Here is a 19,305-nt window from a genome sequence, read left to right as displayed (position 1 = left end):
AATTTTATGCATTTTACCATATTTTTTTAAAAAATATAAATATTTAATTCTATTAATATAAAATCAATTATTCATTGTCTATAATTAAATACGCTTTACATGTCCAGATATTTATATTTATTTTGTTATTGCAAAATCAAAATCAAAAACCAAAAACCAAAATCTAAAATCTAAAAACCAAAAACTAAAAACAAAAACCAAAATTCAAAATCTAGAAACTAAGAGGGCGGCTGGTTTTCCCGCTACCACCCGCAAACGCAGCTTTTGCGGCTGGTAGCGGTTGTCGGTAGTTTACAACAACCACTCAAATCGCTCTAAACCGCTTCAAACCGCTCCGAATCTCATAAATTTAAAAGGTGGCTCCAGCTAGCGTTTGCGGTTGCGGGCGGTTGCGGGAGGGTAAAATTTTTTTCTTTTTTTTTAAACAATATATATATAAAAGTAAAAATATTTAATAAAAAATTTAAAATTGAAATTATGAAAATATTAAAATACATCTATTTTATTTTAATTAATATTATAAAATTTTATAATAAAAAAATTTCAATAAATTTTCAAAAATTAAAATTATAACTTTCTTAATATAAATTTTATATTTATTATAATTTTTATGATTTGTGATATTTTTATAATTATATTAAATGTAAATATTGTTAATTTATTATTTGACTATTACCGCATTTGGTAGTTAACCAGTCATAAGTTAACCGCAAACGCACCAATTTTTAACCGTAGTACCAGTCGTACAAATCTCTTAAAACCGTTAGAAACTGTAACCGCCCGCATGCACAAACTCTCGCAACCGCAACCGATGCGTTTGAACCAGTGGGTCTGAGAAAACAATCATCACCTAATTCATAAGCGGAATACTCCTGATTTCATCTATTTTTAATGGTTGAATATTTTAATCTCAATTTTATCCAGTCAATCAACGATTAGTCCTATAAATTAAATTGCAAATATTACGTGGATATTGAATGTGCCGACTGCTAATAGTTGGGTTTGTTTGTTGTGACCCCTATAATTAAATATCAATCGATTTTTAAATATTTGAGTTATGAAAAAATATCAATTATGCTTACTACAACACAAGATTGACTAAATCAGAGATCGAAAACCATATATATAAGGGGGAATTTGCAAAATATGATTTAGAACTTGGTTCTTACTCTAAATGTATATCCAAACTTGAATCAAATGTGAAAATAACCTAAAAATCCAGTAAAATTACAACCAACCTCTTATGAACAAACAAAAAATCAGAAATCATTTTTACGAATATAACCCCGTAAAATCTTCTCAAGTTTTGTAAGTCTTTTCATATAGTAGATCTTAAAAATAATTTATAAATTTTATAAAAAATATTATTTTTGGGCAAAATTGAAATCATGTAATTATAAACATTTGTAAATGATATAAATTAAGATATAGTAAAATTGAATTGTTTTCAACATAGATGAGTCATGGTATTATTTGGTTAATGGTTTCGTAACATATGTTGTAGTATGTATGTATTTTTAGGGTTAGATTTTAGAAACTTAACATTTAAAAAAAATTAAATTAAATTTTGATCTATATGTGTTTAGTTTTGTGTATATTAAACACTTTTATGTTGAATTTTAGTTTAATGAATTGTTTGTTTCTATTGAATTAGTTATTTGAATTTATGGTTTATATTTAGGGTATAGACATGAGAAGACTTCAATGAAGTCTTATAAACCGGATTAATATTCCCGCCAACAGTTTTAATATACCCGTTAAATTTTTTTTTTAAATTTTATCTTCTGCTTAAATATTAATTTTTCTCAAAAAACAATAATTTTTTAGAAAAATTTTACATAATAATATATTTTACTTTATTATATCAAAATTCAAAACCCAAATCTCATAATTTTTTCTCTTCTCATCCTCTTCTGTAGCTTTCTCCCATGGTTTAACCTCTCCTAGTGACTCAGTGATGATGACAAGAGCAGCATGAAACTGATCACTAGACAGCGACGACGACAACAAATTTGTCGAACTCAAGATCAGACTCAAAATTTCTCACGCTGGACCACCTCCCTTGGCGCCACACCAGATCTCTCTCTCTCTCTCTCTCTCTCTCTCTCTCTCTCTCTCTCTCTCTGACACCGGGGATTTCTATCTCTTGCTTGCCCTCAGGTCTCCTCTCTTGCGGCCACGCGGCCATACCATATTTCCTCTCGCAGGACCTCTCTCTCTCTACGTCATTTCCGTATTTAGGTCGGTAGTGCACTATCAGATCTATAGAACTCAAGAATCAAAGTAAGAAACACGTTTTTCTTATTAATCACTTCAATGCTTTAGATAAAACCAACTCAAAACCCAATGCTCTCAAATCACAAATCACAAGTTATGCAACACAATATGCATCTCCTTATATAGAACTAGAAAACTCCTAATCCTAACATATATCATAATTCCTAATCCTTTAGATAATCATAACATAATAAGAAAAAGGAAACTTGTGATTCAAGCTTATCCAACATTCTCCCCCACAAGCTTGAATGCACCTTCGTCCACGTCCTTGACACCAATCAGATTTCTCATCTCGACAATCTTAGCCCTTCCCAATGATTTCATTAATATATCAGCTCTCTGAAGACTTCCGGGTATGTGCTCCACCTCAACTTGCTCCTTTTCAACACACTCGCGTATAAAATGAAATCTCCGATGTATATGCTTGCTTCTACCACGGAAAACTGGGTTTTTAGTAAGCGCAATTGCAGATTTATTATCAACTCTTATCTTCACTTTCTCGCACTCTCTCCCCACAATCTCACCAAGTAATTCTTGTAACCATATCGCATGTTTTGCTGCTTATGTGGCAGCCATGAATTCAGCGCCACAAGAAGATAGTGCAACAATCTCTTGCTTCTGAGAACTCCTAGTTATCGAACTATCATCGAGATAGAACACATGACCCGTTGTGCTCTTACCAGCATCTTCATCGACATTATATGAGCTATCACTAAACCCAACTACTTCCAGCTTTGTTGATCAAATGAATATAAGACCAAGAGAGATAGTTCCACGTACATATCTCAGTATTTGTTTCAACGCTGTGCCATGTGATTCTTTTGGTTCCTGAATGTATCGACTTAGTAGGCCAACGCTGAATGACAGGTCCGGACGAGTATGCAACAAATTTTGCAAGCAACCTATGTTTCTTTTGTACTCTGTTTCATCAATCTTCTTTTCTGCAGGAAACTTGGATAGCGTCACATTAAAGTCCATGGGAACATGGGGTAAGCTGCACGTACCCATTCCACTTTCCTCAAGGATCTTCATCGCATATCGGCTCTGTTTCAATGTAATGCCACCATCAAACTTATGTACTTCAATACCCAAATAGTATGTCAGCTTTCCAAGGTCGCTCATCTCAAACATGATTGCCATGTTCCTTTTGAACTCCATTATAGCTGATAACGATGAGCCTGTGATGAGTAGATCATCAACATATACTACTACGATAAAAAAACTCGACTTGTCTAGCCTCTTGTAGAGCGTGGTTCTTTAGAGCATCGGTGAAAGTTTAAACCAACAAGTATTTTTTTTAGCTTAACGTATAAAGCTTTCTTTAGTTTGTACACCTTTCCTTCTTGCCATGCGATCACAAAACCCTCAGGCTGAGAAACAAATACCTCTACCTTTAGTTCACCATGTAAGAATGCAGTCTTTACGTTGAGGCGATGAATTTCCGAACCGGATGAAACGGCTAATGCAATGACCAGACAAATTGTCTCTATTCTAGCAACCGGAGCAAACAATTCATCGTAGTCAATTCCATGTCTCTGAACATACCCTTTAGCTACTAGTCATGCCTTGTATTTGTTAATACTCCCATCGACATTGCGTTTTATTTTAAACACCCACTTTAATTGGCACATTTAATATTCAGATATAAGTTACGTAAAATTATTCTTAAATTTATCGTCGTTGCTGACTGTGAAAATTGAAATGAATATAATCAATACTTAAAAAATAGACGAAATCATTATTTTCATTTATAACAATCAATAATTTATTCAAGAATAATTTTGCTTCATGAATACTTAAATATTCAATACCGATCATTTTCCCATCATTTGAACCGTCCTCGAACAATAGGAGTCCATTGGTGACAAAATCTCATTCAATGAAAACAATTTTGTCAGCGTTTTTAAAAAAAATGAAAACAATTTTGTCATATTTCATCACCATTTCCGTGAATACATGGATTGATTACATATTAGAAAATTAACCTTATTATAAATTAAAAAAAGTTGCAAAAAAAAAACCTTATTATAAATTTGTCCTATTGTATGTTATATTACATATGCGGTATATGCCTTAATAACGATCACGTTATTCGCTACTCACGCTGGTTAGCCTACCATATAACGGTCTGCATACGTAGAAAGAAATCAAGTTGAGTTCACTTTACAGAGCCATACGTAGTTGAAATACAACTGAATCCAGCTCATTTGTAACCACTGCTTTTAATTCATTTCCTCTCGTTTTATCTATTTTTATCCCCTTATAAATAATAGGAAACTAATAATAATTCGAATACATCTAAGCAAAAAGTAAAATGAACATAACTCAATCAATACAAAAAAAGAAACAAAGACATGCGAAAAATATGCGAAAAATGGGCATGAGTTTGGTGTTTCGGACAAAAAAGCAAATTAACTGCCAGTAAGATTATCCATTCTCCTATTAGTGTTTCACTGTTTTATTATACTTAAACAAAACATCTCCGTAACTGAAATGTGATCGCTTTCTCCTAAATGTGTATATAAATTTTTAATGGCTATTTATTCATAAAAGTATCCATATATACACAAATTCATAATAAAAATGCAAAAATATGATCCTACTATTGTGAAGAACAAACCTTGCTCTGCGCCAACAAGATCAGAAACGATCAGTAGAACCAATGCGGCTTGGAACAAAATATCAAAGCGAACCGGTCTCGCCTGGATCTTCACAGGAGAAAGAATGAACTCCAAGTTGGAAGGATCAAGTACGCAAGCATTCGTCAAGTCCCTCCTGATAGCCGAAGCTTTCGCGATGCGACTCGCCCTCATCAAGACAGCAACCCTAGAGATCTCTTTTCTCATGATGTCCTCCGATAACCTAACTCTCATAAGACCAATCAACAATGACATGCAGGTGAAGGAAATTCATGGAATCATTTGTGATATCCAGGCAATCTGCTCTGCGTTCGTCAAAATCTCTTTTTTCATACTTCTCGTGATTTCAACAAAGAAGCCGACGTGTTGGCTAAGCTCTTAATTAGATCTGTCTTTATTGGATCCTCCAATGGACTGACTTGGGCCTGAGGCCTTTCTTTAGTATTAATATTATGAATTGTGCACAAAAAAAAAAGTTTTGGAAAATTTTTTAACTGTACATTTGAAAGAAGCAGTTTAATTGTGTTTTTATTGAAATAAGTTTTAGGGTAAAGTTTGTAATCTTCTTGGTTCAGGGAGATGAATCAATTGTTATATCCACTTCTGCAGTTGATGAGATTCAAATATGACACTTTTACCTTTTGAGAAGAAGGCTTTACTAATAGAGATAGTAGTTTCGATTATTTTAACTGTATTTTTCTGATAATTAACTGGGAAACATGATTATATAAAACTATTGAATAACTTATATATTATTTTGAGCCCGTCAATAAAACTTAAAATCATTATCTAGTTTTAGCAAGTCCATTGTTAGGTGGTAAAAGCGTACGTAGTAACGTATGGTCAAAACTGGCAAGTGAAAAAAGACATATATAATCTAGGGTTAATTTGCCAACTAACCAATTTCGGAATCAATATTAAGAATATAGCTATCGATTTGACATAATTAAATGGATAACACTTTTTTTCTTTTTCCTTCCGGTTGTAACCTTGTGTTTTGCAGGTACACGGTAAAAAAAATAATTGATGACATTAAAATTGAAAAAGAAAAGAAAATGAAAGGAAGTTATGAGATTTGGGTGATGACAGTAATAAAAAAAACAGCAACGTTTATGAAACAATCGGTGATGATAATGTGCTAGATAGCTAAAAATAAAGCATATTTTAGAATCTAACTAAAAAAAAAAGTCTCCATTATTACTATATTATATACTATATCGCCCTTAGTATCCGGTCATTAAAATCTCAAACACCTTCTTCTTTAATTACTAACTAGATTTTGACCCGCGCTTTTTTTAAGCGCGGGTTTGTTTTTGAAATTAAATAAATTCTATTGAAATCATTTTATATAGATAATATATAGTTTGGGCATATTTATCCGGAAGTGCGTATCGAACCATACCAAACTAAAAACAACAAAATCAATTGAACTTAATTTCATAAATAACCTAACAAATCATATATCTCTGGAATAAAAAAAATAAACAGAACCGAGAATCAAACGGATACCTGAATTTTATAATTTTAAATAATATAATTAAAATATTGGATTAATGAAAACCTATTTATATATTCAAAGTTTGACAATCCAAAAATTTGTCATTAACCCCTGAACCAACACCGGTTGACCTGACAAAGACCCAGAACAATCTTATAATATTTTTAAAATTTTGATTACATTTCAGATATACATTATAATAGTATATAAAACTGAATCAACTATTTGATCCGCGATTTTAAAGAGCGGAAATATGTTGTGACAAATTTTACTTTAACAAAAATAATGATATTTGTTCCTTGCATTTTTATATTTGCAATATTTTATTAAAATACAAATCTGAAAAATAAACTGCATCCAATTTTTATATTCAAGAAATCATTTTATTAAAAATTAAAAATAATAATTTTTTTGACAATATATTTTGAGGTGTATATTCATATTCTAGAGGTTTGAAAAAGTTTGTTAGTATATTTTAAGTTGCAGACTTTTATATTCATATTTCTTAAAAATTAAATTTGTAATATTTTTTATACGATAGAAAATAAATGAAAACATGTATTTAAAGAAACTAAATATTTCACATGTTACGCTAGAAAATAAATAAGGACATGTATTTAAAGAAACCAAATATTCCACATGTTACGTTAGAAAATTAAATGAAGCAACATTAGCAAATTATCTCAATATATATGGTATAGTTAGAGAAAATAAGGGTAAGACTAAAAAAATATTAATGAATAGATGCAACAACTTTTTATAAGTAGATTTTTTTGGACTCCTTTCCTTTTAATAGTATAGATCACTACCACCATCGTTTCTTTCTTAATCACCACTGTCTCTTTTATTGTCACTGCTTCCACTACAATCACCCATTATAGCCCAATTTTTCTATAATGGGTTAATTTGCCAACTAACCAATTTTGGAATCAATATTAAGAATATAGCTATCGATTTGACATAATTAAATGGATAACACTTTTTTTCCTTTTCCTTCCGGTTGTAACCTTATGTTTTGCAGGTACACGGTAAAAAAAATAATTGATGACATTAAAATTGAAAAAGAAAAGAAAATGAAAGTAAGTTACAAGATATGGGTGATGACAGTGATGAAAAAGAAACAGCGACATTTTGAAACAATCGGTGATGATAATGGTTTCGATGTTACAGTGCTGGCGGTTATCGGGGTGATGGTGATTATCGCATCGGCGGCGGTCGTAATTATGGTAGGGGCGGCTATGTATCGTGACAGTGATGATTATCATAGTAGCATAACAATGGAGATGAGTAAGGTGGTGATGGTGAAGCGGCGATAATTTAAAATATGTAAAAGAGACAATGAGATAGGTGGTGGTTGTGGTGGTAGTAACAATGGTGGTGGTGGTTTCAAAGAAAGTGACGGACGTGGATACGTAGAAACCAATGATCATTTATAACATAGATTTGAAATAGTATAGAACAAACTAGATGGTATAGCAAGTATTAGTAAAATTATTAAATATAATGGTATGACCGGAAATGAATTGTGTTCACCTCTTCGACATCTATGGCTGATTTCTACACATAAATCAAACACTAATCACTAAATCCTAAAGAAAATATAAACCCTAACGGAAATATCAAAATATGCACTATGTACATAATATGAAGTATTATCAAAATAAAATAGTAACAAACGAAATGACATAGTACATATTATTCAAATTTTAAAATGTCTATGAGATATTATTTACACCAACGTCAACCCAATCTTTCCATAAACTAAACCTAAAACACTAATCACTAAATCCTAAAAGGGAATATAAACTCTAATCCAAATATCAAAACATGCACATATATAATACATAATACGAAACATTATTAAAATAAAATAGCAACAACAAACTAGAATAGTATATATTATTCAAATAGCATAGTACAACTTAAAACATATAGTACATACGAGTGGTGGTGGTTATGGTGGAAGAGGTGCCGACTGATATCAAGGAGATGGGGTTATTTTGAAGAATGCTATGGAAAAAATATGAAAGCGAAGATTACAGATTTTAATAATTAAAAAAATGATAACAATAGCGGTGGCCAAGTGACAGAATAACAGAGTTGATGGAGGCGGTGTTGATTATAGAAGAAGAAATGCTGATTGATACGATTGTGGTGTACAAAAATATAAAATAATGAACAAAGATTACTGATTTGTGGTGATTGTAGTGGAAGCTGTGACAATAAAAAAACAGTAATGATTAAGAAAGAGACGATGGTGGCAGTGATTAGGAATTAAAGAAGAAGGTATTTGAGATTTTAATGACCAGATACTAAGGGCAATATAGTATATAATATAGTAATAATGGAGACTTTTTTTTGGTTAGATTCTAAAATATGCTTTATTTTTAGTTATTTAGCCCAATTTTTCTATAATCTAATATCAAATAATCAGAAAGAAATACGTAACGGCATGTAAAAAAAATTAAAATTAGTGGTAGTCCAAGAACATATTTACGTAAAAGATAGATACATTATTACTTATTAAAGAATGTTTAATGGATGATTATTAGGGTGTGATTCTTAGCGGAATATAAGAACTCGTCTCTTAACTTTTAACTAGAAAAGTTAAGAACCGATTCTTAAATAAGATTTCCGTTAAGAACTTCACCCTAAAAACTCTCATTAAACATGTTCTTAGGCACCGAAAATATTCCAATACCATTAAATAAGGTAGGTCATAAGCTAACTAAACCATGTCTCTACTTGCTTTTTCTCATAAATGCATTGATATCCGCCTAATAACCATATAGAACTCAGACATTTATCTAACTCCACGTCTAATTTAATACCGTAACTTGATGTTACATCAAAACTTCCACATGCAATATTAATCACACCACACCCCATTTCTACTTCAGATCAATAAAACTGATAAAATGTAATGTTTCAACATCTTATATATTAAAAGAGAAGTCACAACCTTGATTCATGTGTGATTTTTTTAAAAATGGACTTAATGGACCTATTCATAAAAATTCATACTATATTTTAATTCAGACTAATAATAAATATAATTTTTAAAATATTTTAATCATAGTATCTTTTGATATCTTTTCATTTTAAATATAAATATATTTATTTTAAAATTCTACCAAATCTGTTTAAAAAGATTTTTACAAGATCTTCATTTTCGAAATTATATTTAAATATTTTCACTAATTTCGAAATTAGTTTAAAATATTATTATACATTAATATATTCAGTTATATAAAATGAAAAATAAAAATTCTATAATATTTTAGTTATTATATAATCATAATCAATCATATTAAATTAAAGTTATTATATTGAGCTAAATATAATAAAATTGTATTAAATTTATATATTTATATATTTTATTTTCGTAATTATAAATATTTATGTTCAAAAATAAAATCTAATATGCTGGTAAGATGGGTTAAAATTATCAAACTATATAATACATGTATAAAAATTAACATGTATTTCTTTAAAGTTAATAATATAAAATCTTTGTAACTACTTTAATCATAATATATTTTCATTTTAAATATAATATATAGGGGTTTTTGCAAAATTGACCTATTAAAAATCATGTTATTATTATTATTTATGTTATATCTATACTATTAAAAAAGAAGTCATAATGTGTGATATTCTAAATGGACAATTCTTAGAAAATTGCTTACATTATTTATTTTTTGTATTTTCATAACAATATCCTAACAAGATATTTAATTCTCTTTTTATTTCATCAAAATGTTATTAGATATGGATAATTTCGAAAATATATTTATTCCATCAATATATAATTATAGTTGCATATAACCATTTATAATATACTAAATAATAATAACATTTAATTATTCTAGAGTTAATACCTGCATATGATCTAATTAGTAATAATAATAATAATTAATATTTATTATGCAAATAAAATCATGTTAGAATTACACCATGCAAATAATAAAATCGAATCAAAAATCATGTTATTATTATTATTTATGTTATACATTATACATGTGTCAATATTTATTAAGATATTGTGTTAACAAAAATGTACTGATAAATATATAATATTTTAAAATACATTTCTATGGATTCAACCATACACTGGTTTTAATTTGGACCATTCCTTAAAATTTTATTAAATTTTACATGAAGTAATTATAATATTATAGTATTTATCTTTGTAATTGAATACAAATGATTTTTTTAAAGAAAGTTCTAAACAAAATCTTTAAAAACATTTTCAGAATTTTTTTAAATTGTATACAAAGTAATAAATTTTAAATTATTTATCATAAACTATAATTAGAAATTAAAGTTTATTTTAGTTTTGATTTATATATGAAAATTTAAAATTATACAGAGTATTATAATTTTATATTCAATGATAATAACAATTTCAGCTGATTAATTTTCAAAAATAAAAATTACAAAGATTTTGTTAGAAAGATTCATTTTTATTTCAAATTAAAAGAAGATATTTTATCCAACTTAGTGTATTTCTCAAATATGATGTTTACGACAAACTTATTTTGAAGTACAATGTATTATAGTATTTCTTTAAAAGAAATTCTTTAGAGTATCTCAAAAATTTCTTCTCTACTATATTGATCCAAATTAATTTGCTTTCATATAAATTTTAAATTTTAAATAAAAAGTATGTAAAGTAATATTGTTACATAATAAAGTTTCCAAAATAATTTTTGTTACAAAAAAACAAAATTTATAGTAATAATATATAAGCCATGTAAACATAGCTATTATAGAATTATATAATATATAACACTAAATTATATTAATTTATTGGTAAATGTTGTTATATAAACTAAAATATTTTAGTATAGAAATAAAAAGCCCGCACGGTTGTGCGGATCCAGATCTAGTTTATATATTAAATGGAAATGATGTATCATAACTGTGCGGCTCGAGATCTAGTTTATATATTAAATGGAAATGATGTATCATAACGGGGAACATGACGTGTCAGTTATTGGGTTACAAACTAGTTGCATGATTAGATTAGATATGTCAACATTAGGGGGTAAAGAGGTAAATTAACAGTCATCACCGATTTATCCAGCGGCGGTGAAAAGCTAATATGGGCCCACGTGGGCTCATGCTACCCGAATACTATCTCTATCGTCTATATCTGCAGCTGTTCTTGTTGATTACCTTAATTATTTTAAATTTTAATTAGAATTTAAAAAAAATAGAATTAAAACAAAAGGCACCCATTATGATGTCAATCATTTTAAACATTAATGTAATTATATTCTTAGGCTTTTCCAATCTCCACAGCTCACAATCTCCAAGTATTGTTATTATTTCATATGGAATCATCATCTTGATTATTTATTTAGGGTGCAACTGAGATGTACTTTTTAGAATAAAAATTTCTTAAATACTTAATTTTTGTGCATTCCAAAAATTATTCACCAGTTAGAATAAAAAATGAAAAAGTATTCCATTGCATTCAACAATATTCCATATTTTTTTAGAAGAAATTAACTTTGATTTGCAAAATCATTCCAAATTGAAATATTTTAGAATAAGTGGAATGCTAATTCTATTCCATTAAATTTCATATATAATAATTTTTACCATTTTATATATTTCTTTAATTTGTCACCAGTTACACTTTTATTGTTTACTGCACTATACTATATACTTTACATAGTATACAGATATGCAATTCCCAGTAATAATTTTAAGAGAGGTGTGATGGAAAAAAATTCTAAGTGGGACAGTTAAAGACTCTTCAATTATACTTATACATCCACGTTAGAATCTCTTTTTAATAATTATATGTAAAAGTATATGGATTGACGTAATGAATGAGCAATTGTATCTTGTATCGGAACGTAATTTTAGAGTTTATAGAATTCAGTTCTAGCAGTTCATAAATTATTGATATCAAATTATTCAGTCTAATTAGGGTTTTGATTTTTAACCAGTTTTAGTACCACAACCGATGGCAAGTTTCTGGAATATTCATTGCCGAAAAAGCTGATAAACCAATCATTAATCAGATGTTACATCTACTGAGAGAATGTTCAAAAAAACTCTAATTTATATGAAATTATTTTCTGGTACCAAAATTTTCTTATAAGCAATGAGAAGATTCCCAAATTTAAAAAGACAGAAAGAAAGTTAAAAGGTTTCCCTTTGAAGTCCCACTCCTCCTTTTGTGATATATTGAAAAATAATTATGCAAAATATATAACGTATACAAAAATGTCTTGATATATGGTCCTCCCACCCAATTAAAAAGATAAATTTTACCAAAAAAAAAAAATTAAAAAGATAAAATCACAATAGACGAAAAAACAGAAAATTCAACCACAACCTTCTCTTCTCGTCAAACTCTTCATAAACTCTCTCTGAGGCATCCGGATTCGAATCTTAAGTGTGTCTGGAAACTCTTCAGGACTGTTAGATAGCTTCGGCAGTGGCGGCATGGGCGGTTCAGGCGAGGATGAGAAAGATATGAAAATGGAGGAAATCGGAGAAGTAGGCGGAGGAGGAGGAAACCGGTGGCCAAGACCGGAAACTCTAGCTCTCTTGAGAATACGTTCGGAAATGGATAAAGCCTTTCGTGACTCCACTCTCAAAGCTCCCTTATGGGAAGAAGTCTCCAGGTTTTTTTGTTATATACATATATATTCTGATACATGCATATATATTCACTGGAAAATGAAAGTGAAGTTTTACGATCTTGTATATACGCTTACACATTTTGCACATGCCTATATTGTCATATTTTCATAATTTTATTTGAATGATCCTATACGGCTAGTTATATGTTTGTATATATCTTAAAATCTACTTACAAACTACATTTAATTATGTAAAAAACTAGATATATCTAATCGCAAATTTACATTTAAATATGTAGTAAACTAGATACATGATGCATTAACATTTCATACTGAAAAAACATACAGAAATTTTATGATCGTGTATATACTTTTTACACATTTTTGGATATATCTATATTATCATATTTTTGGTATTTTCATTTGAAAATTTCTATATGTTTATATGTATCTAAAAGTATAATTATAAGTTTATATTTAACTATCTAGGAAAAATATATTTTTGTGATGTTTTTTACGGTGTTTATTGTTTGATAAATAATTAGGAAAATGAAGGAGCTTGGTTACAAAAGAAGTGCAAAGAAATGCAAGGAGAAGTTCGAGAACGTGTACAAGTACCACAAACGTACCAAAGAAGGTCGTACCGGAAAATCCGAAGGCAAAACTTACCGGTTTTTCGAAGAGTTACAAGCTTTGGAGGCTCTCAATTCCTATCCACCCGAACCCGGGTCACAACCCTTAAAATCTTCTACAGCCACAACGACCGTGATAACAACGACTTCTTTGATACCATTGAACCATCATCAGGTTAGTGTGAAACCAATCGCCACAATACCTACCTTCCTAGCCAAGCAACCGTCTCCTACAACACCTTTCCCTATATATAGCAACAACCATGCAACTACTATTGATACTGGTTTTAGTCCAACTTCAAATGACTTGATAAACAATGTCTCGTCGCTGAACCTTTTCTCGAGCTCAACTTCTTCATCTACTGCATCTGATGAGGAAGAAGATCATCATCATCAGGACAACAGATCAAGAAAGAAGAGAAAATATTGGAAAGGATTGTTTACGAAGTTAACTAATGAGTTGATGGAGAAACAAGAGAAGGTGCAAAAGAGGTTCTTGGAAACTTTTGAGAATCAAGAAAGAGAGAGAATCTCAAGAGAAGAAGCTTGGAGGGTCCAAGAGGTAGCGAGAATCAATAGAGAACACGAAACACTAGTCCATGAGAGGTCTAATGCCGTGGCTAAAGACGCTGTAATCATATCCTTCTTACACAAAATCTCAGGAGGACAACAACAACAACAACAGAAACATGAAGTACCACAAAGGAAACAATATCATAGTGAACATTCAATAACATTTGAGAGTAAAGAGCCAAGGCCGGTTCTATTCGATAGCAACCATTCACTATCTCCTAGTTCTTCAAGATGGCCTAAAACCGAGGTCGAGGCCTTAATAAGGATAAGGAAAAATCTTGAAGCTAACTATCAAGAAAATGGTACTAGAGGGCCATTATGGGAAGAGATCTCTGGAGGGATGAGAAGATTGGGATACAATAGAAGCGCTAAAAGATGCAAAGAGAAGTGGGAAAACATAAACAAGTACTTCAAGAAAGTCAAAGAGAGCAACAAGAAACGACCTCTTGATTCTAAGACGTGCCCTTATTTTAACCAGCTCGAAGCTTTGTACAATGAGAGGAACAAAAGTGGGGCATTGTCAATATTACCTTTAATGTTGACTCCGCAGCTTCTCCCACAAGAAACGCAGACTGAGGTTAAAACTGATCAGGGGGACAAAGCTGAAGAAGGAGAGAGTGAAGAAGATGATTACGAAAATGAATATGAAGAAGGAGACAATGAGACAAGTGAGTTCGAGATTTTGTTGAACAAATCATCACCTATGGATTAACAATAATATTTTCACCTTTTTTTGTATTCCTCTATATAAACTTATCTATTAAACTACGCAATGGGGTGAAAAAGAACATATACAACAAATGTAAGTAAATGGATTTGATTTTTAGAGTTCCTTTTCGTGGTGTTTTATAAAATAATTAAATTTGTATCTATATATATATATATACTAGTATGTTTCCCGTGCTAAGCACGGGTAATCTTTCATTGTTTTTAATAAAATTGAAAATGTTATTTTTCTTCTTCATAAATAACAAAAACCTTTTTCTTTTAGTTCAACTTTTAAAAGCGTTGCGACCAAAAAAATATATTTATTTTACATAAATTGAAATTTGAACAATTATAAGAAAAAATTGACGATAACATGACATATTAGTATATTTATTAATGATGTATAGTAAAAGAAACATTGCATAATTTAGATATTATACTTGTTTGATCAAAATTTGAGATAGTATAATAAATTTTATGTGCAAAGTTATTTAGTTGTCGACAAAAAAAATGTAAACATATTTACTTTTGTTTTAGTCGGGCAGTTTTGGTTGGAAGAAGAAAGTCATCGTTGCGTGAAGATGGTAACATTGGTTTTTCTACAAAACAAAACTAACATAAATTCAAAAATGCACATAATAAATTAATTAAATGCTGAGACATAAAGATAACTCATTTGCTAATAACAATAATATGAACTTGTCTCGGATACGCCACTTACCAATGTATACCGGCAAATTTATGTAGATCATCTGTAAGGTTCGCTTCATCTTTTGCAATATCATTTTGTACAGATCGTTTTCCTAACTTCAAAAACTTTATAGCTAGCCACTATTAGATTGAAGGATAGTCTTTATTAAGAAAAGAAAAGAGAAGAATAAGAGGATGATCTTTGTTAAATTCGTGGAAGAAGTAAACAGCTTGAAGTTTTTTTTTGTAAAGTTATTCGCTTAAAGTTGATGTAACAGAGGAGGTGGTGGAGATCATGGCTGTACGTTGAGGCTGATACAAATAAATTTGCTTCTTCATTTTTTAGTGGGGGAAGAAATAAACTGTTTTTGTTTTTTTAACGTAAACTGTTTTGTTTGGATTGTTATTTTTCAGTAACTGTTTTATTTTTTTTTGAAATTTGTTTTAACCAGGTGGCGAAACAGGATTGGTTGAGCGACTTGCGCTTTAGTATATAAGGGATATATATATTACTATGCGTATATCTAATTATAGAACCACAAGGTTCAATGGGATCAACCGATGAAATTTGAATTAAAAATTAGCTCAATTGGTGGGGAGAAGCCAACGGTTAATCAAGCATCCATCTATATCCATGGTACCGACACACGTAGTAAAAGATTGGACCTACGAATTGATACTGGGTCGTCGCTTTCATCAATTTTCTTCCTTCGAATATTATTGCAAATTGTGAAATCTCCGTTTTTTTTTTAAATGGAATGTTAAATTTCACTAAAAAAAACATCCCTGTTACATCAAATGTGACCTTTCAAATCTGAATAAAAGAGTCTACTACTTTCTATACTCTATTTATATAGCTTTGTCTTGTGACAAACTAAAATACTATTCCTCCTTCATAGTCACCACTTTCCTTCCTTCTAATAATAGTAAATCTATTTCTCATGTTCTTATCTAGCATCTTGATTAGAAATGCTACCGATAAAGAAGTTTTTCCATATCTCCTTCTATTCCCCTCCCTCCATATACTATGAATCGCAGATTGAAACACATATCGAATGACAAAGATCTTAATCTTACTCTGATTTGTATTGGACACTATCCTCATCAGATCATCTCACTCTGTTGTATACTGATCACATAAGACTCCTCTCATCAGAGCATTCCAAATTTACGCAGAGTAAGGACATTCAAAGAAAATATGTTTTCTTGTCTCCATAGGATCTTGACATAACACACATGAAGGATCGATATTTTCATTCGAACTATGAATGTGATCCCATGTTGATAATATTTCCTTGATAGCAATCCATATAATGAAAGAGTATTTTGGTGTAGCATATATGAACCAAACCGCTTTCTCCCAGTGATATTCTTGATGTCTTTCTCTTAGCACTTGCCAAGTTTCACTAGAAGAGAAAGTTTTTTTCAATTTGCCTCCACTATTTCTTTAATGATATGTCTTCTTCCTCCACTATGTTGCTTTTATATCTTTCTATCTCCATTTCTATTCTGTTGAGAATTGTGATCATGTGGTGCCTTCTCCGATGACTTCTACTTGCACTCACTACTTCACTAATTGGAATTCCCAGATCAATATATCCTTTACCTTCCAGTATATCTGCCAGACAACCCAATGAATTTCATGATTCATGCCAGAAATAAGTTTTTCTCCCATCCTTCACTTCCATTTTATAGAATTTTTTTGCCACTTCTCTGCACTTTAGAATCTTTCTCCACATCCATGAACCTGATTGAGTAGACTCTTTTATCGTCTATATTGATCATTTTCTTACCAGATAAACATTTATCCAATCAACCCATAGAGAATGAGCTGATAATATCCGCCAAATCAACTTCAAACAACACACCAAATTAATCTTTTTCAACGGCCTAATTCCTAATCCACCTTCCTTTTTTGTTTTACAGATATCCTTCCAATTTATCTTCACCTTCCTTTCATTTTAAATCCGGCCTGACTACAAAAAGGCTGAACATAACCTTTCTATTTATTTTACACATGAGTTTGATAGACGAAATGCAGCCATCCAAAAATTGGTTAAACTTGTAATGACTAATTTAATCAATTGCATTCTTCCTGCATAATAGAGGAATCTCATTGTCTAAGTGCTTATCTTCTTTCTCATCTTTTCAATCAAAGGAAGGTAATCTGTAACCTTCATACTAAGAGTCAGCAAAAATAGATCCAGATAACGAATTGGAAGCTTTGCTGCTGCCAAAAAAACTGTCTAATTAAAAATATCCTCCTGATTCTGATTTGTAATACCCGCCATAAACAGAGTAGATTTTTCCCCTTATAAATTTTGGATATATAAATTTACCTAAAATAATCTAATCATAAGTACCGTCCGTGTGGTGGATGGCATTGGTGTGTTTCTTTCTGTAATTTGTGCCTACACACCACGAGGTGGACCAAACAAAAACACATCATATTCGAATTTGTACAGTATAATTTTTGTTTTCTTTTATTGAAAAGACTACATTGTCTTTGTAACATTTCAGTAGACATGTGAATTCAGAGAATAATATTTCCCAATCAAATGATATATTCAAAAAAGAACAGAAAGGAAAATAACGAATAAAGAAAATTACCAAAAATAGTATATTTGAAGTTCATAAGGAAGGTGCATAAAATTTCTCATTTAGTATATTGGATTCTAACAATTTCATTGAAATGAGTTGCAATTTTATTTGGATTCTAATTAGACTAAATTTAAATAAGTTTATTATTTACATATAGTTTAATTTTTTATTTTGTATTTGCAAATACTACATATATATTTTAAAAATTGGTCTCTAATTCTTTTTAACCCATATTAAAAAGGTAAATACATACTTATCTTTTTAGAACGAAAACAACATTAATAACAAGCAGTCATATTAATTCAAATTCATCAAAGTACATATGTAGTTATTCTGTAAAATTAATATTGGGTCACAGAAAATAATCTGATTTTCCAAATAATATTCTATACTATTTAGCTTAATTTTTTTTCTCCTTTAATTTTTTTGTATCAAAATTAGATTATTAGTGATATTACAAAGGGTTACAAAAGTATATATTATTGAAAATAGTGATAGTAATACTTTGCAACTGCATAAAATTATGGGTGTTTTTCAAAACCAACCCATATTTTCAAGTCAAATCCAAAACCAACCCTTTTTTTTTGTCCATACTATTCATCAATAAAATTTCCATACTATCCTTATGTTTTTAAATTATTCACAAAATTGCCATTTTTATTTATTTTTTTATTAATTTCGAAATTAACAAAAAATCAAATACACCCTAACCATTTCTTCTTATTTACAAAAATGCCATCATCATCAATTTTTCCAACCACCATGAACCACCATTTTTGAGCTCTAAAGCTCTAGAATTCAATTTTCAACCACTTTTTTCTCATTATAACCCAAAAAACTTCATTTTCTCTCATCTCCTCTACATTTCCATCTAAAAAACTCTCATAACTATCATTTTCATAATCACAAACTTCATATTTTCGAGTTTCTTCATTAGTGAATCGTTAAAGATGCTTCTTTTTGCTCATATTTGGAGTTTGGACGGTTGAAAAGGTTGGAAACAAGCTTTACACATGAAAAATGTAACTATTTACATGGTTTTCGTTCTTTTTCAGATCTGTGTCGCGACGGTAGACTGTTTT

General features: G+C 30.0%; 1 protein-coding gene and 2 long non-coding RNA genes across 3 annotated transcripts; 1 reads left to right on the top strand and 2 right to left on the bottom strand.

Moving 5' to 3' along the window:
• Positions 1-623: 623 nt before the first annotated feature.
• On the bottom strand, positions 624-9,511 carry LOC117132145. Its single transcript, XR_004455643.1, has 2 exons — positions 4,299-9,511; positions 624-4,262 (listed from the first exon to the last, which is right to left on the bottom strand). It is a non-coding gene; the product is annotated as an uncharacterized LOC117132145 (long non-coding RNA).
• Positions 9,512-10,751: 1,240 nt separating this feature from the next.
• LOC117132098 lies at positions 10,752-13,850 on the bottom strand. Its single transcript, XR_004455593.1, has 2 exons — positions 13,689-13,850; positions 10,752-13,109 (listed from the first exon to the last, which is right to left on the bottom strand). It is a non-coding gene; the product is annotated as an uncharacterized LOC117132098 (long non-coding RNA).
• LOC103853054 (trihelix transcription factor GT-2) lies at positions 12,830-15,092 on the top strand. Its single transcript, XM_009129956.3, has 2 exons — positions 12,830-13,061; positions 13,565-15,092. Exons 1-2 carry the CDS (start codon positions 12,880-12,882, stop codon positions 14,934-14,936), a joined length of 1,554 nt encoding a protein of 517 aa, XP_009128204.1. The 5' UTR covers positions 12,830-12,879; the 3' UTR covers positions 14,937-15,092.
• The last annotated feature ends 4,213 nt before the right edge of the window (positions 15,093-19,305 follow it).

Source organism: Brassica rapa, chromosome A02 (assembly GCF_000309985.2).
Source record: "Brassica rapa cultivar Chiifu-401-42 chromosome A02, CAAS_Brap_v3.01, whole genome shotgun sequence".
Lineage (NCBI taxonomy): Eukaryota > Viridiplantae > Streptophyta > Magnoliopsida > Brassicales > Brassicaceae > Brassica > Brassica rapa.
This window is presented reverse-complemented; position numbering and strand designations above follow the sequence as displayed.

Excerpts from the sequence above, each read along its gene's own strand:
- LOC103853054 (XM_009129956.3), top strand. The coding sequence starts at position 12,880 with ATGGGCGGTTCAGGCGAGGATGAGAAAGATATGAAAATGGAGGAAATC. Across the intron at positions 13,062-13,564 it reads TTATGGGAAGAAGTCTCCAG|GAAAATGAAGGAGCTTGGTT; the intron begins GTTTTTTTGTTA and ends ATAAATAATTAG.